The sequence below is a fragment of the Dermacentor variabilis genome, chromosome 7 (assembly GCF_050947875.1).
Source record: "Dermacentor variabilis isolate Ectoservices chromosome 7, ASM5094787v1, whole genome shotgun sequence".
Classification (NCBI taxonomy): Eukaryota; Metazoa; Arthropoda; class Arachnida; order Ixodida; family Ixodidae; genus Dermacentor; species Dermacentor variabilis.
In genome coordinates, this window is record NC_134574.1 from 59,291,957 (window position 1) to 59,318,802 (window position 26,846).

The 26,846-nt window shown below is 45.2% G+C and overlaps 1 protein-coding gene across 2 annotated transcripts; it reads left to right on the plus strand.

The window, feature by feature from the left end:
- LOC142589071 (uncharacterized) lies at window positions 1-26,846 on the plus strand. Of its 2 annotated transcripts, XM_075700855.1 has the most exons (5): window positions 1-146; window positions 3,422-3,495; window positions 15,285-15,362; window positions 26,092-26,200; window positions 26,601-26,846. In XM_075700855.1, the coding sequence occupies exons 3-5, from the start codon at window positions 15,334-15,336 to the stop codon at window positions 26,763-26,765; spliced, it is 303 nt and encodes a 100-aa protein (XP_075556970.1). In that variant the 5' UTR covers window positions 1-146; window positions 3,422-3,495; window positions 15,285-15,333; the 3' UTR covers window positions 26,766-26,846. The 2 variants fall into 2 exon arrangements, 1 of the variants encoding a protein (XP_075556970.1); XR_012829814.1 differs by lacking the exons at window positions 1-146; window positions 26,092-26,200; window positions 26,601-26,846 and adding exons at window positions 939-1,021; window positions 20,816-21,020.

Here is a 26,846-nt window from a genome sequence, read left to right on the forward strand (position 1 = left end):
GATACGCATCAGAGAATTTGGACTATTACAAGAAGTTACCATCCAGAAGGCTATGGTAATAAACACAAGTGCATATATTTTGAAGCACGTATAACAAAACGCGCGTACTACATATTTGACGTCCACTACGAGACTGATGAGATTTGGTAAGGAATTTTTATTTAAGCTGCTCCATTGGGGAGGGAGGTGCACATGAAGATTGCAATCAACTATATTGGCATCCACTGACAATCACATATTGTTTGCGCACTGTGATTCTAATAGGTGCATGCATATCAACGATTATTTCGACAACATTACCTCAGCAATTGAGTTATTCGCCAATCGTTGTTTTCTTCCGTGAAAAAAAAAACAATGGAAAACACCACTATAATATTGAGTGCGGTCAAGTAGGCAAGTAATTATGCTCGATCGATTTGAACATTGACCCCTTTAGCGGAGGAGTTCGTTCTAGAGAAACGAGACGGCGCTTTTGGCGGCGCGCTGCACGTCACCTCAGCGAGATCATTATTCAAAAGACTAGCGCAAAATAGCAGGGACAACGACAGAGAAGACGACAGGACGAGCGCTGTCTTCTCTGTATTTGTCCCTGCTATTTTGCGCTAGTCTTTTGAATAATGATGACACACCAAATAGCCCAGCTTTCTGCCTTGACCTAAGCGAGAGCGCGCGAATACGAAACCGTTGTCGCTACTACCTTGCTTGTGGGTGATCAGTTGTCGGCAATGCAACTGAGCTTTCGCTAACGCAATGTGCTCAATCATGCGGGATGGAATCATGTGGATTGAAGACGTGTGCAGTAGTTGGTTGCAAAAATAGTGACTGGCATATTATTATGTAGTGACTGACATGGAATGAATATGTAAGGCCAAGTTTGCGGAACGTTGCTACAACTATCCACACATCTTACCGGCACTTAGAGATGTACGGCTTTTTTAAAGGATACGGAAATTCGCTTATCCGCCAGTGTTGTATCGCCAACCTTCAACGAAAGAGATTCAGCCCCGGAACGTCGTCAAGAGTGAGTACCGCACGTTACACATTGACAAAGGGATCAGCGCCGCTTCCTGTGATAGTACGTTTCGCGCGTAGTATCTACAGACATATACCCTAACTGGCATGGAATCTTACGCCTACTCTATAGACAACGTGTGAATAAGTGAATGGGATCACACTTGAATGTATCTGCACAATGTACGCACAAGAAATTGTGGACTACACCGACAGAGCACGAATATTTAGCTAAATATTTCTTGATGGTTCACAAGAGTAAGCGGGTAACTAGCGATAATACATCTTTGCTACAATATATTACAATCTACTAAACGGCTACGTTTTAAGCCTTGCGCGCAGCAATAACAAATCCATCGGAACTGAGCACACCTGCGGGCTATTAGCCGGAAATAATCAGATAGTGACCGCACCAAGGAAATTTATCGAGTCAGAAATATGACAGCCGCTGCATCGAAATATTTGCCAAACAATGAACAAAGATCAAAATACAGTATTGCTTGTGCAGTTCATGAGTGGAAAGTTTGCATACCTTGGAATATATATTTAGCGTACATTTTAAAACAAGCACTGTATACGCTGCTCACACCGTTTGGACATAGTTGCAAGGTAGAAAACGCACTGCCGCAGCGTTTTTTCTCTCCAAACTATTCTGTTCTATAGAGTAATTCCTTTATAACGATTACCGTGGCGAAGTTGGAAAGCAGGCTAGCGCTTGTGCAGCCAAGAAACGCGCGGATAACACACGCTTGCGAGAGCGAGGGTGACTTGACGTCACGGCGATTTCTTCTCCCCTCACGCTACATATGGCGTGCCAGCACGATAGCAGGTGTTCCTGTTCACCTTCTGTGCTCCTTCGTCGTGGACACGTGACCTGGCATCACAAGTGATCGGAATTCAGGTGCCGTTTCGCTGCTACAACAGCTGGCTTTTTCGCACAAAGGTACATTGAAGATTTTGCATGAATAATATAGCCTACTTACACAGGCGAATCTGAGAGTCCTAAACTCTCTCCATGTTCATTTGCAACTCACAAAATGAATTACTATGCCATACAGAAATTCAGATTATCCCAAGAGACATCCTCCACCATGGCAGAACTGTTTGCAATCCTGTGTGCTTTGGGTTTCATAACATCAGAAAAACATTCGAAAAAATGGGTTATATTTAGCGATTCGCAAGTCGCTCTTACATTACTACAGAGTAATAAGAAAAATTCTTTGAACACTTTGCTATTGTATGACACACTCAAAGAACTTAGAAAATCAAGCGCAATGAACCACCTAATTGCATTCCAGTGGATACCTGGGCACTGCAATATTCCAGGTAATACTGCAGTGGACGCAGCTGCAAACCGGGCGCACAATAACGTGGAGACAACCAATCTTCCTCTATTGCGTAGGGAAGTCTGTCTGCACCTGAGACAGCTTTTTTGTCGCCTCAGCAAAACTACCTGGTTTGATCAGCAAACGGTGTCTGTAGTCCGCAGTGTTCTTGTGGCCATCCAGACGAAGATGTCCATCATCTTCTTCTCGAGTGCACGGTACTGCAAGCTAATTTGTTTATATTAGACAGAAGACCATTCACTCTAAAAAAGATACTTGGCCCATGGCCAACTGCGGGCCTTCTAAAAAGAGCGTTTCTTGCTCTGAAAAAGTTTTTAGAGGACACCAACATTTTGGGAAAATATTAGGTATCAGATGATCGGAATACGCTAAATGAGTAACACAAGCGTTGTTCGTGGTTCATAATCGGTTTATGCGGTGATCGCAACTTTTACGCACTATGTATAATTATGTTCTGTACTTGCATTGCATTACATGTGTTGTGTGTTTTGGCTGTTCAAAACATCTGACTTTATATAAGCTTATGTGGACTGAACTAATGCACAGAACTTGGCGACTCATGTACTGTTGGACTGTATATTTTTTATTCATCCAGTGTTGTACTGAGTGCCGTATTTCGTGTCACTATTCTCCCTTTTTACGCAAATTTGGTTCCTTCGCCAAGTGACAAGGAGTAGCCGGTGCCACCATAAGGGCGCCAACCTCTCCTAATATGCATTTCAATAAAAAATTGAAGTTGATGATATGTGGCATTTATTAGCGACAGGGCCAGCTATGGCCAAAGAGTGCCATCAGAAATAATGTTGTATAAACTTCAATAAATATTTTCAAACTTTAAATTCAACTTAGGATATTTTCGTATGACTGCCCCTCCCCCTACCTGCTGGCCTATAACCACTGGCTTATCTTGGCTTTCCTGATGCATGATCTGATTTATTAAAAAAAAAAAGAAAACAGGAAAGCTAAAACAAAATTTTTGCTCACTTTGGGCGGTTGCTGCGGTCGTATTAATAGGTTATGAGCCTGAGACATCACTGAAGCGATTTGTCATTTTTTTCTCTCAGGAGGAGCCAACGAAGTTACGCCAAAATATTTGTTTCAAAACGTGGTCCTGTAATGCGAGTTGGCCCGGATCTCGGTAAGCTACAACAAAACCGCGCTTTATCAGAGACGATAAGCGTTGATCATTGAATTCTTAGAGCTTCGACAATGCGCATGAACCACTGGAATTTTTCAAAAACATCACCCTGCACCAAGCCATTTCCTCTCTCCCTCTTCTTGGGATTTATTTGTTTTTATTCAATCTGAAGCGCGCTCACACCGCCGTTATGGATCAGTGTTTACGCCTTTCTGGTGCTTAGCTAACCCGGGCTGCATATCGAGGCGGGGAAACGCAAGAACTCTCGCACATGTATATTTAGATGAACGGTAAACCCCAGATTCTTTACTTTGGGGTCTCACAGACCAAGCTTTGCTTTGGGACATTTGTTACATTTCACAAAAGGGCCCTCAAAAAGTCCCTTCAACGATCAGCAACCAGCGAATGACTTCTCCTTCTCGACGGTTTTTCATAACGAAGAATTACAGCAATATGCTGAAGTAAAACTCTTGCTTGGGCTAGTTCCTGCTTCAAGCTTGCGCCGGTTCTGGCGTTTGTGTCGTTCTTCAGTCCTCGTCTTTTGCGCCTTGCCTTTACTCACCCAAGAATATATTTGAACAAACCGAAGGAAAATGCGGGACACGGCGAGTTGTTAAGAGGCACATCGAACGCTGCCCCACAATTGCTTTTCTTAAAAACAGGTGACACGTTTTTAATGTGAAGTGTTTTAGGCTGTTTCTTTCAAAGATGCTACATTGCCAACAATGTCGGATTCAGACTTTATGACCAATATAATCCGTACTGCCAAAGGTTTTGACGGGTTGCACAGGTGGTTTTTTGAGCAATAAGGGGCCCTCACGAGAATATGTTGATGCGCGCGGTTTACCTTCAAGTAGGTAAAGCGCGGATTACCCTCAAGTAGACAAGGTCAGGTAGGAATAGTTATGGCCTTAGTAATTACACTAGTATTCGCTACCAGTAAATCGGTGCCTCCGAATGGTTATTGCATTCCCTGTCTCCACACTGCGGCTAGGTTTCGTAAATTCGTATTTGAGCAAATGTATCCTTCTCTTCTCTTGACCGCGAGCGCCCTTTTCGTACGCAGGCCCGTTTTTGTTAGGGGCCCTACGCAAACAAATAATCTTGGGTAGAGTTAGTGACTGCAACAAATTATGCCCACTTTCTCGATGCGCCATCGGCTTTATGTCACTGAAGTTGGCACCGCACAGGTGGAAACCATTTCAGAAAACTACAAAAGGTATAGTCGTTTCGGACGAGGTTTTGCATTCTTTCTTTTTAGGAGATCAAACTCGTGCCGTGGTGGCGAAATGTGGAAGGCGTTCCGCTGCTAAGCCCGGCGGAAATCAAAACCTATCTTATTGGAGCTCGTTCTCCCACCACAAAGGCTCCATTGAATATTGAAATTGGATACCGTTGTACTATCGAGTTTTTTAATATCTGGGGGTCATAAAGAAAGCTGGGTTTATAATAAAGTGCGCGCCGAGCATGAATGGATAAACAAAGCCACCACCTGCAGCTGTTCGTGCCAACGTAGCGCGTACTAATAGTTAATAAGTTACAGTTGTATTTTGTGAAAGATGCTCAGTTGGTCCATGGCAGAAAGTTGCGCAACAGTGAACTGCAACATGATTTACGGCCTAAGACTGTCATACTGTTTTAACTTGAAAACACCGTCTGGTGGTGGGTTCCTTGATTGGCAGCGGTTCTTATAGCTTTCATTTCAATTCGGTTAAGGATATTATCACGCTTTACGGCCACGCGGGTGCATACGTACTGCAGCCTTCACGATAGGGAAGACCTAGTTCGCAAGGAATAATATTTCAGGATTACTTTGCTTACCTTGCTCCGACTCTATCAGCTTTTATAAAACCCAGCAGAGCACTTACATAAGGCGTTATCCTGTACCTACCGATAACGCTGACAAGCGCTACAAATTCTACATTTTTTCTCTCTGGGATGCTCCGTCCTGACTCTAGTTCCTAGTGGCATGACACGAGAAGAGCAAAGGGAAGTGAAACTGCGAAACCCGTTATTTATTTTATTGAAAGATATCCTGCACTTGCTAAAGTATACCTTTATATGGGCAACCCACGCACATCTGGACTAGTTGGAACCTATGCTGCCGAATTTCATTTTGGAACCTGCAGCAGCGGTCACAAACACACGGTTGACAGAGTTGCTGAAACCGCTTGACTCAAAGCAAGCATGTGATAAACAATGTCTCAATTTTAGTTTTGACACTGCACTGAATAAAATGTCATATACCACACGTACCATTCATGGCTGACAGGTAGAGCGTCAGGCCGCTTATTAATGCAGAAGCTTGCACCGTTATAGTACAAAAAATGATTTTGATAGAGCGACTGGGTTCATATTGGGAATAAAGTACAAGTTCTCAGATACAATGAAACAGGAGATATAACAAAGAACTAACCTAATTTACTCGTTTTTTTTCTAGCAAAAAGCAGCAATTTACACGCTTTCGTCATACAAGGAATGCCGTTTATGTTCAGAGTATGTAGACCCAACGTGAAGTGCTTCTATACGAACCTTTCGCAGTATAATAGTTTGACGATGCTGCTCCCGAGTTAGCTAGCAAAAAATTACAGCGCCAGCCGACAGGGACCAAAGCGAGAGCTAGACGCATCGATGCATTAAATGCCCTTTGTGTGGAAATTTCAAGCATTTATACATCATCGACAACATCGCCTCTGCTCGTAAAAACCTCGCACTCCTTTTTACAAAAAGGTCGTCGCTTTAACAAACAAGTCGATTGACGCCGTGCTAACGTACCTTGGAGCAGTCTGCCTGATTGTTTCTGCCTCTGTTTATTCGCATTCTTACTTATCTATGCGCGTGGTAAGAATCAAACAATCATTAAAGAGCCCCTCACCAGGCCCCATAGAAGATGTTGGTTATACGCCGGAAGTTGTTACACGCGTGTCCTCTATGGAGCGTTCTGCCTCAAAAATGTTTCAAATCGGCTCAATAATAGCCGAGATAAAAATATTTCAGTGCCGCGAACCCATGATTTCAGCAGGCAGGCTCCACGGCCGAACAAGACGCTCTCTCCACTCTCACCGTCTAGCCTTCGCAAGCGAAATTCCTTCCCTGCGTTCTCCCGTACTAGACCTCGAGGTTCTGTGACGCATACGTCACGCAACTTTTTTTCATTTTTTATCACGCTTTTTTTTCGGCCCTACGCACTTCCGCCAACGGCACTACGCGCGATCTGTTGTCTCGTTCGCGCAGCGCACGATATTGCGCGGTGCATGATCCCGCGAGGGAGCAAGGTAGAAAATGGCATAGTTTCGGCACTTATCCATCTCACCGCACGACCGTGGTAACAAGCAGACAAAGCGAAAGTACATCTCTCTTGCTTCGGTGGAAGTAAAAAAAAAAAAAAACACGCAGACATACTGTTTGTGTGTTTCATTATTTCTCTCAACTTCAGTTCGTCAATTAAAGCAACAGATCGCGCAGATAACAGATGTTGTCTTGGATAATTCTTGAATTCACGTATCACCAGGAGCGACTTCACACTGCGGACTCGAGTACGTAGGCGCAGGGAAGCGAGTACATCATCCTCCGGCTTGGAGCGCGGCGGTCGCGAGGAGAAGGAAAAACGGCGTTCGGTTTGAATTTTCACATTCTTCTGCGGCGCGTAGCGATGCAATACTTTGCCGACACGATCGTTATCGCTCAATCTACGCTCTGTGCTTGTCAGCTCAAAATGGCTAGACCTGATGAGGGGCCCTTTAAAGGAAGAAGCGCCGCGGAAATACTTTTGTGTGAAGGGGTATGATTGCCTGTGGTGTGGCAAGGTGGCACGGAAAGTCAACACTTGAGAAGCCTGAAATACACTTTCGTGGATAGATGGCGTTCTGGGATGAGTGATGATTCACCAAGGCAAACGAATAGAGCGCGCAAGTTCTCTGCAAGGTTACTTTGACATGCGTTGGCAACAAGCTCCACAGGGTAAGCGAAAACAAAGTCCAAACATCTGGCAACCTCACTAATTCTCCACTAGGTCATGGCGGTTGTCGCAAGACGAAAGGCATCCTAACATACTCGAATAGGTGGACCGTTGTTGGAATGGACGCATTCGGCATATTAGCAAGATCTACAGGACTGTCGTTTTGCGCATTTGCGATGTGTCTATTCGAAAAAAAAAACAATATGGCCCAATCAGAGAAATTAGATGTAGAGTGTTTCTTATGCGGATTAGTATAATTGGTCAGGGAGGTTTTTAGCATTTAGCACTCGAGAGTTGCTCCAATACCTGCAGTCACCAGGACACTTCATTGGGAAGATAGCATGACGTGAGGCGAAGTTACTCGAATAAAGGCGTAGAATAATCACCTAATGTGAGCATGTGTGTGAATTCAGGACGAGCGATGGCGCGGTGTTCTGTTGTTAAATGTCAAGGACATAAAGAAACAGGACGACCGGTGATAACAATGTCGTGGGGTGCATTACCGCGATTCCCTAGTGCAGGGCCTTGTAAATGGAGGAAATTCTTGAGGATATAATCAAGCCTGCAAATCCTAGAATATTCCCTTATTTCTTTTGATGCGATAGAAGAGAGCGCCCCATTGAGTTTATAGCAGCAGCAGCAGCGGCAGGGTCGCATTAGAATTACGCAGACGCTCGCGTCTACATGTGACCGGTGCCGCTGGCACACGTCGCCATGGACTAGCGTTTGAGGATATTAAATATAAGTTAAATGTGCCTGGTAATATCAATAAGCGCCACATGAACGTCCATATGGCACATTTTTATAGGAAAAAAAGTCAACATGGATGATTGCTTCTTTTATGACAGCAATTAAGAAAAGCCAGTGAAAGTTGTGGCGTAGACAAAAGTAGAGAGCTGGTCGCGTTTGGGCATCGAAGAACTATTGACGACTTGGAGCGGAGAGATGTGTCGCCTGAATCGCGACTTGTCGACCGACTTCCGATCTCGTGTCTACAAGAAGACAGTAACCGGCAATGCGATCTGTGACGTGGGTTGAGGCGGCTGTCAACGACTGTCAAATCTCCTGGTTATTTGTTGTTGTTGTTTTGCCTTGAACATACCAGGGAGCATCCTGCGCCGTTACACCTACGTTACGGTTGCACCATCCAGAAAGACATCCAGAAAGAGCCGACACTCATAACGCGCATCGGTCGAACTGACTGTAGCGCACCAAGCAGGTGGGGTTATCACAGTTCGGTTTCGGTTTAACGCTAGCTGGAACGCGTTACGCCGGCTGCGGTAAACGGTGCGGCATTGGTTTATTTCTTCTTTTTTTTTTTTTGCTGCGGCTGCTCAACCGCGCGCGGTCTCAGTGCCGAATCGATTTATTTAGTAAAATAATCGATTGCGAACGATCTTTACAAGCCTGCACCGAATCTGTGCCACGTGCAGGTTTGTAAAGTAGACAGCAAACGCCTTGTAAATGAAGAAATGTTTATTTGGCTCTTTATAAATGCCCAATCCGGGCATTCTGTGCATCCATCCAACGCTGTGGCACCGGATAAGCAGCAGTAGTTCCAGTACGAAGCTCCACCGGATGGCATCAGCTGAAAAAAAAAGTAAATTACAAGCACATGCCATTTTGGTGTTGACACATTATATAATGACGCGTGTACATGCGAAACGTGCGAAAGTGGCGAATGGGTGGCATTAGAAACAAAGCCAATTCGCTTTTACATACATGGCGCAGAAAATACCCGACTCATCTCAAACAATACCATAACATATGAAGAAAGCATGTGATTTGCAAGCGGTGCTTCATTCCCGGGCATTAATTCGTGCGCTTCAAGGGCACAAATACAGGGGCGGAAGCGCGTTTCTAATGGAACTTGCTCTCAGCCGGCGTGAGAGTGCGCTACATACACAGAGGTGGCCAAATCCCAGGCAGACAGCCATACCATGCTTGACATTCGCAGAAAGCCTTATACTCGCGCTTAAGACGAATGCGTGCGCGCGAAGCCTGTTTTCATTCGCTCAAAAGATAGTTTTTGAGTGCTTCGTTTTTCAGCTGCTCAGCGTTATCTTTTGCGCGCTTGGCCGGCGCAAGCAACACACACTGGTGTTATCACTTGTGGCAATCACTCGTCGCGTTTTCGACAAGCGTGAGTACCGAAAGAAGGTATATGTTGCTGGGCTTTAAACAGCGTCACAAACTTGTCTCACTAATGTTATCTTCGACTGGTCGCCTGTATGCCCCGAAGCAGAGTCGGGTAGATCGGTCGTTTCCCGAGCTCAAAGGTAGGGGACAAGCGCGCAAGCCGAACGTGCGACTCGCTTTCGGAGGAAATTGCTGATGCGAAGCCACGTGACTACTGCCAACGTCCGATGTTTCGCCTATCCAAAGCTCCCGGCGCTGCCGGAAAAACCGGCGGACGTGCCGGCGGGACGAACGTTCCTCGAGACGCCAGCATGCAGTGGCCTAGGTTGCCAAGGTTACGGTGGGCCGTCGCCAACAGCAGCGAAGCGGGGCTGCGATGACGTTTCAATCTCGATGACTGCTCCGACGACAGCGCTCGGAGCGCCTCAGAGCGCTCCACGATAGAGGAGAGCAATCGAGAAGAACCAGCCGAACGCAGGGCGCGCACGCTCTTTCAACCAGCCGAAACAACGCCGCTCGCGAGAGCGCTCCAGAGTGCTCAGATACGACCAGCTGAAGATAGCATTAGAATCAGTACACGACGAACTTGTCACCACGACCGAGTTGCTTTATTGCTTACTGCGTCATAAAGCAAGGGGCAGTAATGTTGTGCAATAATAATAATAATATTTGAGGTTTTACGTGCCAAAACCACTTTCTGATTATGAGGCACGCCGTAGTGGAGGACTCCGGAAATTTTGACCACCTGGGGTTCTTTAACGTGCACCTAAATCTAAGCACACGGGTGTTTTCGCATTTCACCCCCATCGAAATGCGGCCGCCGTGGCCGGGATTCGATCCCGCGACCTCGTGCTCAGCAGCCCAACACCTTAGCCACTGAGCAACCACGGCGGGTAACGTTGTCCAAAGCTATCGAAATAAGTTGCAGTAATGTTGCGGCTCATAGAAATCGTCGCTAACGTCTCCGAGTTCGAGTCATAAATTGCCTACGCCAGAAAAGCCGAGCTGTATTTCGCTAACTGCGTCTCAATGCTCGGTTCCGTGCGGTAAAAGCCTAAACTGCTTCAAATGTGTCGCAGACTGTCAAACACGACTTCTCACCTTGCCGCATTCCAATAGTGCAGTAATGCTGTGTAAAAGTGCAGAAGCAACGCAAGAATGCGCCGTGAGCCCAAGAAACCGGCTACATGCGCAGGCCGCCACGCTCGCCTTGGTGGAGTGTCTGGCGCATGACGCATGCATTTGACGCCTCTGGCATGCAGTTACATTGTTGCTGGGTGACGCAAGAAAAATAACGCAAAATATTAGTTCATTTATACGCAACGCGTTTACGTTTTATTTTTAGCAGGAAAGAATGTAAGATAAGACATCTGCCTAGTTCATTTCACATTGTTCCTTTGCAATGCTCGCGCCAGCTAACGCCAGGGGTAAACATTAGGAGTGACGTGTTCCTGTTGCCAGTTTTCACCATGTCCCCTCTTGTTGAATTTCTTTCTCTATGGTTGCACCAGCAGGCGCCATGAGCCACAGTCACAGTGTCGAATGAAATGCCTGGAATCAGGACGACAATAAGTGACGTACGCGAGAACTGCGGTAACAGGGTGTCGGAAACGTACTCAGGCACCGAGCTTACGGCTGAGCTCAGCAAGGCGGTTGTCAATGAGTGAAAGTCATGGATCGTCGGAAGGACTAGTTGCTGTCTGGCCACCTACTGCAGTGATACTAGACGAGCGAGAATAGTAGGGTACTCGGACGGCGACATAATCGAGCATGTCTGCTCTAGAGTTTGTGCCACGGCCTGTACCGTACGCTTCCTGTGCGAAAGGCGTTGGCGAAACAACTCACGCAAGAGGCTACTGTTGACCGCATTCTGGTCGCCAAGAACATGTCGCATGTGGTGTAGAAGCTGACTAGGCAGCTTGTTATTTAGTTGTTAAGCAGTTAGGAGCTGATGCATCCTGCTGCGCTTGGACTCTGTCTTTCGCTTGATGGCGACATCCTTCAAGTTGTCGAAGGAACGCTTCCGGGATTGAGAAGGTCTGATATTAGGAATTTCTTTAGCGGCGCCAGGTAGTAGAGTCCAAAATAGTGTACATGTACATCATCTCTAGGTTAGTGATGCCAAGAACGTGTAACTGGGTTTCGACTTGTAGAAACCAGATTCGTGGGTGGTTCACTCAGTAATGCGGCAGAGAATCACTCTGGATGATTGAGACATTCTGACCATCACATGAAGTTGCTGCGGAAGCGTCGCCAAGAATTATTTGCTTAAATCAAGGAGGAAACTCAAGTTTTTTTTGTCCACAATATCTGTTAATAACGCATGCGATTAACTTCTTGTTCGGCTTGTTTCTTCTAAATGGCGATATGCCTTCTTTTCGTTGTTCTCTTTGCCGCTCTACAGACGCGGCATTTTCCTCGCTTTCAAAGGATGCATCGGCACGATTTGAAAGTTAACCGTGTGAAGGCACGGAACATTAAAACGGGAATCACTTGGATAAGTACGATTTTATAGGCACCGCAAAATGTAACTGCAATGTAAAGAGAGCACGTATCAATGCTGCGCGGCGGGCCTGTGACATCGCGTGTGAAACAAAGGTGATGCCATCAAATCATCATCATCATCATCATCATCATTATCACAGTAGTAATAATAATCGTCATCGAGATTTCTCGCCCGCTAGGCGATAGCTGCGACTGATACCGGCGGCGGTGGTGGCGGCGGACGCCAGCGCCAACCGAAACTGCGTTTCGATCGAAATCATAACAGCTTACGCTGTGGGGCATCATGAAACAATATGTATTGTTAAGTAAACGCAGGAGTTTCATAATGACTAATTCAATTTCTAATCGCTAAAATACATGAATAGGCATTGTTTATGTTTTTCTATTGCGAAAAGATATACGTTAAACAAAAATATTGCGTCTAATTTGCCGTGAGGGATGCGTACAGTCGAGCGTAGACGTTTAGGTACCACGAGATCTGAGGAAAAGCTGAATATTTTGGTAGCCCCGCCACATAGCCTGGTTTTCGCATTTGCATCCTCCATACTCGTATGGGCGAATGACGTTGTAATTTAAGGTTTTGCTGGCTGCGTTTAAGGCCGCTCCGAAGTTCAGCGTTTTATGAAATTCTGTGTTCCCCAAAATTTTGTGGTTGTCAGTACATTAGGCATGTATAATCATATTCTCGTAGAAAACCTAGTTCTAGTTGAATTGGGTATCACGGAAGGAGCAAAAATGACCAGTGTGCGATGAAACCGTTTAAAAACGGTAAGTAATTGAGAACAACCTGGTTGCACCATGCGTTGCCAGAAAAGCAAAGGGTGCCACGCTGCATCATCAACGGCTCTCTTGTGGCCACACTATCATTCGGAACAGTGACACGTTGCAACAGTCTTTCTCCCCGGACACTTCAAGACGTGTCGTTATTCCTACCATTCGAAGAGAAAAGAAATGTTCGACAATCTTCAGTATTGAATTCTCGAATCGAATGCGAACTGAATAGCAAGCGCCATCACACTTGTATTCAAAATATCTAGTATTACAACACCATTACTTTTCCATAAAACTGCAACCGCAAAGATTGACAATGGCGAGATCAAGTCTACCTCGCCCGTGGTGCCACCGACGCACAGTTGGGAGAAACATTTTGTGTCATAGAATATGTGCGTGTCAAATCGAAATTTTTCCTGGCAAAGCGGTGGCAATGACAAATTGTTGCAATACATTACATCGGTCGAACAAGCGCACGTGAGCTCTCCGACTTGGAGCCCCTTACCATGCTGCGAGGAACAATAAGAATAGTGCTGGCTGTCCCCTAATCGAGAGTCGATGTAAACATGAAATGGGAACCGACAAAGCAGATTGGTAATCTTAAAATGGGTGTAGTGCATTTTCACAACGGCACACGCCACTGCACCATACAGCACCCCACCGCATCACACCCTACTGTGCACTGGTCCATATGGACACTGCCCATCTAGAAGAAAACACAGCAGCACACCAAGCAGCGAAAGATTCCAGGGAAACAGGGCGCACTGTACAACTAGAAGATGAGAAGCGCGTGGAGGGGTGCCACACCGCATGGCGCCATCACTCGAGGCGACGCAAAACCTTTGCCGCGGAAGTAGCAGACCATCGGCGTTCAGAAGAGCACAGGCAAACCTGTCTTAGCGTCAAAAGATGACAATAAAGTATATGATGCTATGTATCCGCCTTTCGAACGTGGCCCCCTATTGGAAATGGCAAATATAATTTCAGCTTACTAGAAGTTGCAGCTTGAGTGACATCCTGATGAACATTAGGAAGAACTCAGACGTATATTTTTTGTAACTCGTCTAGGCAGTAACTAGAGCATGTAATGCGGTCCTGTACGAAGGGTTGGGGGCCAGAGACTGCATTTTCTTAAGTTTCGACTGGTAACCCAGATGATGTCTGGTTCTCGCAACTTGCCCGTATGTCCTCGTTTGAGTACCGGAAACACGGCTCGGGCTTTTGGCTAAAGGTTAATTGAAGGTCGCCGACAACGGTAGCTAAAAAAATTTTATGCTTAAAAAAACTCTGTTCACGGTTCGTGCCTAAAATTTTGCTCGAGAGCGCGCATGCTCCTGCCTGGTTCAATTAGTGCATTTTGAGGAAGTTGCAATAGCAGGACTGCGATAGTATATGTACGCCGCTCAATCTTCTTTGTTTGCTACTGGTCGTGCTAGTCTCCCTGTATAGGCTTCCAGAGGGAGCCCATTTTCATCGAAAGCTATACGTTAAAGTCACTCCTCATGCGCGAAGCCAGACTTACCAAGGTGGTAGAAACGTATGGACGTGGTTCAAATAATTTTTTTTTCTATATGCGAGTTGCGATGGACAATATACGAGTTCTTCATTCGCACGTAGCGCACACTTTTGAACTTATGATTGCGAAACCAACTCGAAAAGGTTCATAAGTAGCCGGTATGTTGCAATGATAACTAGGGCATAACGTTTGATCCAGCATGCATACAAGGTATCCTCGCCGTGACGCCAATGTACAGAATGTTTGCTTGAAAGTTAAAAAAACTCTCCGCACGCCGCCTGCACTATTTCATGTTGGTGATTTCGCAACTTAACCGGCGACACGAATAAGTAGAGATAAAAAATGCATTCGTGTGCGCGTTTTCTTTTTCACAGCTGCCGGCCAATTAGACAATCACCAAGAAAACTCTTCAGTCCTGCGGGTACGCTATTGACCATTGGGAGAAGGTCAGTTACTGCTAAGCATCGTTCACCACCGCTGCGACACTTCGGACCATGTGATGGCGCCTGGCTGAGTAGCGGCGCACGAACAACAGTCGCGCTACTCTGGTCCCTTTGGGATCGTTTACCGAGACACTGCATCGTCTAATGTTGTGGCCCCATTGAGCATACTCTCGGCGAATTGTTGTGATTGCGCGCGATGTAGTGGTTCACGTTCTTTCGAATCCTTTTTTTTTCCTGCACTCATAGTGTTTTCGCCAATATGTAGATACTTTACACACAGGAATCTTTAGACAAGTTGGCATGAGCGAGTGTAAATCTCAGTGTAGGTCACTGTTGCAAGTAAAACAGTGGCCATGGCGAAGAAAAGCATTGTCACAGCCTAATTATGTTGCCTTAGTGGAAGGATATTCTGGGTAAATTGATTCAAAAGATCTTGTATTCTTTCTTTTTTTCTTAGCAAAAGGAACGTCTGACTACATTCTCTATCACTGGACGCCTCGAGAGCGATGCGCCGTTTTGCTTCTCATATTAGGAGGTGAGATTATTTTCCTGGTGTATCTTTCAATCAGCACAAGATATGGACACTGCTTAAGAAATGTGGAATTGTAATAACTAATTGCAGTCGCTTATTTGTAAACATTCGTCAGTCAAAAAGGGCAGCGTGGCAAAAGCGCCATCTGACGTATGCAGCATCGTTGCATAGAACTTGAGTTTTAAGACGAAGGTTTAGCTCACGGGCTTCTATCTAAATACATGGCAAAAGATAAATCGTTTCTGACGGCAACCAATGCACGTAATTTGATGAGCTTTCCTGCATTTAAAATAAAAGTTCAAAAACAAGTTGTATATTAGGTATATTTCTTAGACCATAGATTGCTTCAACAAAAAAATGTAAGATTGCAAAATAAAAAAAAAATATCAAGTTTCAGTCTCTGTTATGAACATGGAAAATCGATACTACAATTCTGTCAACTTATCCGATAATGCATCTAACATAAATACAACTGGTTCCACACGAACTGCTTTAAATTCAGACGCTAGTAGGTGAATAAACGTTTGCAAAACCCTTCAGAACATTGTAATAGTTTTACACAAGATATAACTTCATACAATAAATTGGTTCACTTTACGCACCTCAAAAAGTGCGCGTCACTTAACTGCGATACTAGTTTCTTTGGTTTGGTTTACAAACTTGTAAATGGCGTCTTATTTTTTTCGTACCAATTTTTTAAAATTCCGAACACTAAATCCAAATTCCGCCTAAATGGGGGAATTGCGCAGTCATTAGAATTTTGCCTTCGCCCTCTACTACAAAGAAAAAAAATAATTTAGGTTGGGGCAGCGGTTTTCTCGTAAAAGCACTTTTGTGTTTACATGTATTTGAATACGAAAATACGAGTTATCCCCCACCTAAAGTTTACTCATAACGTTGGTAAATGATACTTTTCACGCAACGTACAGAGTCAGATAAAAATAACAAGTTTTCCAAACACGGAAACGTAAGCGCACATCTTATTATATTATGTAAATAATAACTAAAGCTGGCAATAAACTTTTCGGGCTGCATAGTGTATACTTGGGACACTATAATGTAAAGCTGTTCCAATTTGCTTCTATTTCATTTCGACCACTGGCCCACCAAAATTGGTAAAACGACGTCGCCTGTCCATCACGCGACGTCTTTACTATCTCAAAAATTCCCCATCTGATATGACGCGTTCATACCGATTGTGCCTAATTCGCTCAAGAAAAAATAATAATTTCCAAGTGTACGCTTTTTCCCCTTCAGCTGTCCAATATTGCTGAAAACATTTCGCGACTGCGCCTCCTTCGCCTCTCTGTCATGCTACGTTGCCAAATCGCGAGAACTCACCGTGCCAAAGAGACGTGCAAAAAGTTGCATCATTATCCCGCAATAAACTCGTTTTTTTTTCGCAATAACCGGAAATGGCCCATTTGAAGAAAGAATTAAAAGATGATAACCCGCCGATCGCTCTGCCACTGGCCACTTGTAGCTGCCAAAGAAACTGGATTTAGTTGCGTAAGGTGACAATTTTTAAGCGGCAGTATAACTTTGACGAGCACTTCCAGGACGTGTGCAACTTATTTGTGGCAACTCTTCTCCGCTTACAGTAGATCTTATTGGTGTTTTTAGCCTTCCGTAGCACGTTTCTGTGACTTTCGACCAGCCATTGCAAGCTAAGGAAGGGGAAGCGGCCCAATCACAGATCGTGCCACCACTATCCTAAACCGGTTATCTGTTTTCAGTGCGATAGCTCGGCCTTATCGAAACCCACTTCAGTTCTGCGCCCGCGTAACGTGTTTGGAGACTATTGATAAGAATCTGTCAAGGTAGACAATTCCATTTGCTTTTCAAAGCAAATAAAAGTGACCTCCTATAAGTGAGGAGAGCGTTTGTGTTTTTCAAGCTACGGCTGCCCGTTACCACCCGATGCTTGCGTCATTGATTACGCAAATTGGATGTCAGGATATTGAAATACATTGCCAACAGAGTCGTTTAAATTATGTACCCCCTGCGCACCTATTGAAGAATACTTTGTGCGAGCAAAACAATAGATTTCTACGAAACATGAAAGAAACAGTCAAAATGTAATATTTTTTCCTACAAGCGGCACTCAAGAGTTTCTCTGACGAATTATCTCATAGTCGTCGTATTGTGACAGGCACTTGAGCCGTCGGACCAACAGAACAAGTCCAATGACCTGTGTTCCACCCGGGCGGCTTTCCCGTAATTTTCCGCGTAGCGAGAACACGACTGCGGCAACGGGTCACCGCAGCCATGAAACTATTATGTGTAAATTATTCGCTATCAAAGTTAATCGAAACGCGCTCCGAAGCATAAATGCACGATCATTCTTCATCACCAGCTTTCTACGCAGGGCTCAAACCATCTCCAATCTGTTTAACGGGGGTTAGGCGTGGTAAAGCCGAAGAGAAAGAGATGGCACAGCCACTTCTCTTGGAACTTAAAGAAAGATATGCATTCAGCAACGAGGAAACTGCTTCTGTACTTCAGTTTTGTTCAAGAGCGATGAAAAAAGAAACACTCTTATTTCGTACAAGCAGCGGCGATACAATGCAGTGCCCACACAGGTACGGGCCTATTCTAGATTGCAGGCTGTGGTTTACACTGGTTGTCATTTTCACGAACTGTTTGGATCGCACCGCTTGTACGATCTGTTGGGAACTCGGCGCTGACGCCCGTGGTTGTACCTGGGTCGCAAGCCCCAAGGGTAGCGTTGGCCTGGCGGCCTGGGGTACAACTGGAAGCATCCGAAGGTCCCGGCAAAGCATGAGTCGACTGGTAACAACGAAACAACTTGTTTATTTTAACATTGCAAAGAGTTGGCGGTCAGGTTTGACCGAAGTAGAGAGACGGGAGAGCACTTCACTCAACTGAAGAAATCGGAGCCCTCCTTTTGGCGTCCGGGGGCAGCTGTTTTTATACTCTCGCAGTTGAGGGCAAGAAGGAACCCCTCAAAAGACGAGCACGTGAATGTACAATGGGCTAATGGTGACGCACACTGTCGTAGCGATGCCGTAGCACCATGTCGAGCACGATCTCGTAGCACCCTGTCGTGGCGCTGCCGGTCGGACACAATGACTGTAATGAGAGGATGGTCCATGCTTTGGCATCGCCTGTTTCGGGCACAATGACTGGAATGAGATCCCTGCTTTGGCATCGCCTGTTTCGGGCACAATGACTGGAATGCGAGGATGATCCCTAGGCGGTCGCATCGCCGCAGTCGCGCCTGGAAACACCTGGCGATGAGTGTTGCGGCGACGACGATCGGGCCAAAATGTCTGCCGCCCCGCCGCAGTCGCGCCGGCAAAACCACGTGTCGCAGGCGAAACGCAACAGAACGAAACGCGACTACGTAGAGTGCTGGATCTGTGTATAGTTTTTTGGCGACAAATTACAAAAATCTGGACATGTGATACTTACCTAGTATGCCGAAATGTCAACAAATGGCGCCTTCTTCGATATTGCAGCGTGAACAAACCCATGGCTTGTTAAACAACAGGAACACGTTTCATAAAGAAATCAGTTACGGAGTTTGACGTGTCAAATCCATGATCGGATGATGACGCACGCCGTAGTACGGGACTCCGGAAATTTCGAACACTTGGAGCTTTTTAAAGCACTCGTGTTCATTAAAGTTGAGAAAGAACTATGCAACTGATCGGTAACACACCTGTTGCTCTACGGTGTTGCCGTCGCCCTTTGCCGAGGAGCCCAGGCGCCCATTTGGCTGGTGTCGGTCGAATGGGACTGTACCCATACGTCTGACATCGTATAATATGCAAATTTCACACAATAATTCTTGTCGCTGCTGCGTGGTTTCCATACATTTGAGAGGAAACAAATTCGCCCTGCGGGTAGTTTAGTGTTAAAGCTTGAAAACTTGTGTTTGATGATTTTGTGCAGCGAATGGGCGGAGTGCCTTTTTTGAGCGAGAAACAACTGTAGAACATGGCGAAAAAAATCACAGCTTCCTAGTAAGCGCGCTGATAATGCCATCGTGGAATTGCAGTGCGAAAAGAAATTCGTCTGACTGCCGACAAGTCTGCGCTCAGTGATTCGCCACCAATAGGGCTGTCCACGCACGGTTTGTCTACTGTTGCCATTGGCGCAATTTGGTCGGAATGCAACTGCTATGGAGGCTACATACAGTGATGGAAACCCCATCAACCGAAGTCGGTGTCGTGAGGGTCCAGTGTCACCATGCCTAGGCAGATTGTTTTCGAAGAAAAAAAAACAAGCGACAAACAAACAAAGAGAATAGTTGCGGCCATGTCCTGCTGAGCTCTAAATGGCAGGTTGAGTCCCTGCCACGGCGAGCGCATTTGGATGCGAGGCAAAATGCAAGAATTTCTGTTTACTTAAGAACAGGTGCACGCTAAGAAATTCCTGGAGCTCAAACTCATTCAGGAATCCCCCACTACGGCGTGCCTCATAGCGAGATCGCGCTCCCGACGCGCAAAACCCCAGAATTTAATTTAAGATACTATGAAGAACAAGGAGTTGCAGAATACTCAAACACACTAGGCAAGTTCGAAAAAACAAAACAGGGCTTCATCGAGACGTTATCAATGAGACAAGACGCGAGCGGTAGGGTACTACACAATAATTTGACCAATAAAATGCACGCAATTTTGCACTAGTTTGTATAGTATATCTTGTATAGTCACATTTATGCTTTGTACAGTAACTTCCTGTAGGGGTATACAGTATAAAGATAACTGAAGCAGTAGAAGCTTGATGTGGGCGAGTTGGTTTTGCATACTTGATGAAAAGAGCGCTACGAAGACGCGGACTAAAAGAAAAAAAACATGTACGACGGACAAGGCCTTGTCCGTCGTACATGTTGTTCTTTTAGTCCGCGTCTCCGTGACGCTCTTTTCATCAAGTATAAAGATAACAATGAGACGCAAGTGGCGAGGTATTGCTAGAGTGCCCACTTTCGTGCTTCTGTATTCTATCTGAAGGGGTAGAATTGAATACATGAGCTTTCACGCTCACTGACAAATTTATTGTACAGAGCTGCAATGGGGCATTGATTACAGGAGTTATGCAGTCAAAAAGTTGGTACCTAAGTTCAATTTCACAATGTCGTGCTGCTTTTGTCGCGATATTAGCCTGTTTTTAAACACGCGTGTCTATTGCTCTCTAAAAAAAACACCTGCAGTGAGTATTAAAAAACCAGCACGCGTTTCTCAAGCTGTGTTTGATTTGCAGTCGGGCTACCATGACAGTTCAAAATGTAGTTTCACATCACAGATTTGTTTTTTTTATGGAATCAGTTTGTCCATGTTCTGCTTGGAAGGTTTTGGGTGTTGCTCGTCCTTGTCAGAAGTCCATGCTGTAAACGTCCCGCCGATGTCGGCTCCTGCATTCTGAGGCTGTTGAGCGCCGTTATGTGCATGGGTTTATAGATAACTATGTCTTCTTTGTTTCCTTTTTAGGAAAAGTGGAGTGTGAGATGCACATGTGGGAGGATCATGCTAAAAGAATCGTGCCCCAGTGTCAAAAAGCGTATGAAAGCCGTTGTGGCAAAAGAAAATACAGTATATACAGCTCACATTGCCATCCGTGAAAAGAAAAAAATTAGCACTCCTGAGTTTATTTGGGAACGTTTTATAATGCAAAGTACTATGCAATAAATTGAATTGCACGTCCTTGCCCTATGTCTCCTTGTTTCTGTTGATTTGCTCTATACATTCATACTGCATTATGGAACAGCGTATATCCCAATCTCGCACCCGTCTCAATTACAGGAATGAAGGTTTTAATCAGCATTTTAGTGCGACAGGAGCACTCTAAATTGCGTCTACCTTAAGTTTGCCCTGGGTTGTCGAGCTGTGGCAACGTCCGCTACGTTGCGCTGATGACGCCATTGTCGTCCTTGACGGTGCCCAAAGACGGTTTTATTTCGCTAGGCCACGTCGAAAACTCACGTTTCACGAGTTCAGATAGGGCAAAGAAACCTCGTTTGTCCCTAACCGCCACAGCTGGGCTTTCAACCCACGTCAGTGCGCATTTCATTAAACCATGCCAATAACCTAGTGTGCATTTCCGAGTTCGGCGCGCTGAGCACTGACGCCGAATTCAACTTCTCTATTTTATTGTAGGCCAACCAAGCCTAATCAGCTGCACTGAACAAACCACATACCGGGTTAATAACTGTGGGGTTTGTGTTCCACAAAAAAACTTTCAGACAGGTGTCGTCGCTGCATGCATTTCGGGGTCTTAAATAAGCAATAGTGTAACGGTTGAGAATGCCAATTTCGGCATGACAGAGAAATTAATTTCGACAAGATGGTGGTAGGCTATCTGCGATTCCCGATTTTGTTGCTTCTGAAAACAGCGTCGACTGCACAGGGAACGACACATGACACTAATGATTAAGGTGCATAGATCGCACTTGCGCAAAATAGGTAATGGGCCTTGGAATGAGGCGGTTGGGTGAAAAATAACAATGAAGCATCCACGACGTCGCTACTAACAATACCGTCGCTATGAATACGCCACACGTGCCTCGCTTATTTCACTGCAGCAATGCGCCCCAAATAGCAGCATTCAAAATGTAGATAAAAAAAGTTGGCTATTGCCTACAGCTCATAAATGCCAGTGCGTCATTTCCCTCTTGACAAAACTGTAAAAAATGTTTTGGCCTCCGAGTTCAATAAACTGAGACCCGAGCCTTTAAAATGACTCATTGAGCATAGAAAATAAGAAGCATTTATGTCAGCTACTGCCTCCCTTTTGCGTTGTGAATAATGTTTTACAACACTAAATTGCAAGATCCTATAAGGAGTATTAAAGTTTAAATGTATCCTATGCAACGCTGCGGCCACATTGGGGAGGTCGGCTATGGGGCGTTGACCTACTGTATGATGGAAACAGAAATTACGACAGTTTACGCAACTTGTCCAAGCCACAGAACCACAACACCACCTGAGCGCAACAAGACCACACCCATTCCCCGGTAGCTACTGAGCGCCATTTTTTAAGCAAAAGGACGCAAACAAGAATAAGATGGCGGCCTTAATAGCGACAGAACGCTGCTCCCGCAGTGTACACCAGATCACTGTTTCTCCAACTTCTCTGACGCATCAACACAGTATCGGGGAATATCAATTACGTCGTAATATTCTAGGATTAATGTTCCCCATCTCACCTAATAAACAAACATCATTGCCTTAGACCCTGATACGTACATCAAACTTCTAACGTCACGACTAAGCAGACATCGTCATGCTGAGTCTATAACCTAACTCCAGAACGCGAACAAACACATTCACGTTCTCCTTTTTGATCTCAAGAGTGCGGACTAGCTGGGACGCATTGATACAACGTACGGTGCCGAGAGGCGAGTAATCTGGCACAATACGGTCATAATATGAGGTGTTGTTATAATTATCTTGTGGGGTGCTTTGATAATATGCCAGTAATATTTGTTGTCGCGATTGGTCAGTACTCATGCTTAACGTAGCATTTATATGTTGCACTACGGCATTACTGTACTACATAGGTGCTTGTTCCAAAATTCTTTCTTGTCCTTCCTGCAGAGGCTGCAGTATTGTAAATGTATGCAGAAATTCCACTGGCGATGTCTAAGTATGCGTAAGCCTATCCCCATATTTCAGTTGTTCACATCCAAATTTAAGTTGACCCACCCGCAAGTTTAAATTGATCCACTCGCAAATTCCAGTAGACCCATGCCTACATTTCAAGTTCTCCTACCCCCGAATCATCAAGTTGGCCCACCTCCAAAATTTTGTTGGCCCACCTTCAAATTTCAGTTGGCCAACCCATACTATAGGCTTCTCCACGCATTTTCTAGGAGGCCTAAGTATCTCTCTGGTATGAAAAAATCTGACAATGAAAGTATTCGTGCTGATCAATATTTTTTTTCAATTGTTCCTTATCGGTTATAAAGCTACCAATCAACTATATTTACGTTATTATAACGTATAAAAGACTAACTTCGCAAATTACGCCTCATTGTGCACATACAAGAATCACACGTTTCGCATGACAGGCAGATTTTTCTCGGGTACTCGTCAAAGAATGCCTATTCAATAATAAAAATCTGAGGACACCTGCCAGGGGCGCGATAACGTAATTATATTCGAAACGAAAAGTATTGCAATCTCCGGACGTCAAAATGACGCGACTGTTGATGCCTATGGAGGCGGGAACCTGCGACGTTTTTCAATTTGCCCAATCAGCAGCCTCCATCGTTGCCGAAAGCATGTTTTGCTTGTTTTTTACTTGCAAAGAGACCGTATAGCAACTGACATGTAGATATAAACGCCTAATAAAAGAACGAATGCATGTCGCTGAGAGTAAAGTTGTTTTATGATCTTTTGACGCAAGATAAGCTGAAGCGCGCTTGAAAGTAAACACAAATATTTTCATTTTTTCGAGTCATAGCCACACATGCGCGAATTCCGCATCTAATCAATTTCGCTACGCATACGTAAGATGGCGGCTACGTGAAAACAGCTGATCGGTTCTGTGGGCCGCACTTGGTGTATTTTTCCCGCAACGCTGCCCGATTAGGTAAAGTCTCGGCGTCCGAGATGTACTTTCCCCTGAGAAGAATGTTGGAAGCTGTGAACATCATGGAGACTGTAAAATACTAGTGCTCGGTGAGTAAACACATGATTCTTTCTTGTGCTTAATGACTAAGCAGTAGCATCTGGACATCTGCGGTGATCGCGTGGTGTTCACTTTTGCGTTTATTCACATAGGGTACTGAAGAATCGACGAAGGTTTCAAGGCAGTACATCTCAACAGATAGTTGGCAAGTAAGCGTTTTGTATCAGCGATCGTAACTATCTCCGAATGTAGGTCCTGATTTAAATCGAAGGTGGTCTGTAACAGGGGCTCGTTTTTTTTTCTGTCAGACACTGCTGCGCAGTGATAGATTCCCCCTGCGGGCGGTACAGATACTTCTGCTGGATATAACTTGCACGAGAAACGCTTTCCTTTTTTGGTTACTCAAATGTGTTAAGTTTAACGTAACACTTACCTCATGATAAAATAACAACACATTAAATTCATGTAACTGTTATGTTTCAACGGCTTAGTGATATCTGAAACGGCACGATTTGCTGGTAATAATTCACTGCAGTCCAGCGAAAATTGAGACCAAGAAGAAAAAATGGCGGCTGCACCGAGAAGCGCGCGAGTTTCGGCGGCGCAGGCCACCATGCTCAATGAGTTTATTGAGCTGCACTCATACTTGCCAAGAGGCGCCACTAGCCTCTCGCCAAGTATGAGTGATGCTCTGAAAAAAGCACTCTGGGAGGAAGTCGCTGCGGCGCTCAACACCGATCGGTCCGGCAGTCAAAACAGCCCGTAAATGGCGACTGTATTAGGCGCGCGTCTGTTATGACTGCCGGATGATCGCGGCGCAGGTGGGCGCCGAGAAGAGGTGAGCCCGCAGAATTGTTTCCTTACAATTCAGGGCAGCTATAACGTAAAACTATTCCAAGCTTTTCTATTCCAATTCTGCAATAAGCCCACCGCGATTAGTCAAAAACTTTTTGGACCCACCCACTTCACCTGTCTGTCACGAGACTTCCCGAAAACCGCGGTAGCTCCCCATCTGATATGACGTGTACACACTGATTATGAATAATTTGACCGAACAAAACAAAGGTAGTTATTTCTGATTCGACGCCTTTTTGCCATTAGCCCTCGGCTATTGGTCAAAAGTTTTCGGGATGCACCCACTTCACCTGCCTCTCACGCGACTTCACAAAACCGCAAAAACTTACCGCGTCAAAGTGACGCATTCGCGTTAAAGATGCATTATTTGGCGAACAAAACTGAATTTTGCTCGGAATAGCCGCAGGCTGCCCCGTTCCGAAAGGAATAAAAGATGGCTGCCGCCGATCGCTCCGGCACTAACTACTCGCGCCTGCCGCAAAGCGTGGGTTTATTTGCGTGTAATAAAACTTCTTGAGTGGCCGTGTAACGTTTTCGAGAACTTTCGGCACGTTTACAGCATCGTTCTGACAGCTCTTCTTTACTGGGGATCTGCTTTAGCGTCATTCTTAAGCTTCCGTTGCATGCCGCCGCGTTTGTCGACGAGCCACGGCAAGCTAAGTAAGAGAAAGCGGACCAATCGCAGACGCCGGCAGCAGCCTCTTCATCCGGTTATCGATATTCAGTGCAGTGGCTCGGCCCCAGCGAATCCCTCTCCACTTGAGCATGCTCCTCGCCTCTTGTGAGCCAATTAAATAAGACAAGCCACTCAGTGCAGGCAATGCTATTCGTTTTTCAAGCAAACAAATGTGACATCCTATGAACGAGGGGAGCATTTGATTTGTTTGTTCAGACAACCCTACGGGTGAACGCCCGATGCTTGCATCAGCGGTTATCTAATTTTGACGTCAGGAGATTGGAATAAAACATATTGGAATATTATTACGTTATAAGGCCCCACCACACATGCCAGCACATGATATCCGTACTTTGCAGAAATGTAACTGTAGCCCCACTGCTGGTAAAGAAATGATGTTAGGAAACACCTTGTGATGAATTGCATGGCTCGGTAATCCGTAAAGCATTAGTAACGAGTTGTGAAAGCTCTAAGTCACTAGTATGTCACATGCTGCTTTAAGAATTTTCTGTTGAAATTGAAAAACTGTAGGTGAAATAGACATTGCAAATAGTTGATGGAACTTAATCAGATTATGCCTACTGTACTTTATTGTCCCAGCAGGACAGATCCAGTGACGAAGAGCGTCCTCCCGCTGTTCCATTCCGCCCTGCCCCACCAGCTGCTGCCCGCGTGTCGATCGTCACCGAGCCGGGCACAAATGGCACTGCACGTAAGGCACTTCAGCAGCTATTGCAATACGAATACATCAATCAAAGCAACAAAGCAGTGTCTCTTAAAACATTTTGAACATAAATTATATATTTCTATTATATACTGGGCAAGGAAAAAGTGCCTGCGTAAATGTCACTGAGAAATGGAAGAATATTCTATTCGACTATTAACACCATTTGTAATGCAGCGTCTGAAGCCTAAAAGCTGAAATTACTATCAGTGTAGAATTTTAATGATGCTGTAGTGCCTTCTTGTTTACGCAAATTTATTGTTCATTTTGTGAACGTTTTGTGGCTGCAATTACTTTTCTGGGCTTTCACCTGATAATGAACCAGTAAAATCTCTATGCAGGACGGAGCAAAAATTTTTTTAAACTGTTTACTGATTTTATTTTTAAGGACCATCAACTCGGCATGAGCCCCGCAGGCCACCTCGGCAACAGCCACTGGAAGGTGCGGCCTGCAGCCCAGCCGATGAGTATGCGCAGCAGGGGCAGCTGGCCGAGGCTGCTAACGCGGAGGCCGCCAACTTCCTCTCCACCAGCTGCTGCTGCAGCAAAATAGGCAGCTACGTACAACTTTACCACGTCATTTTATAAGAGGGGATTAGTGGCATGGTAATGTACGTTACAGCCACATCACATA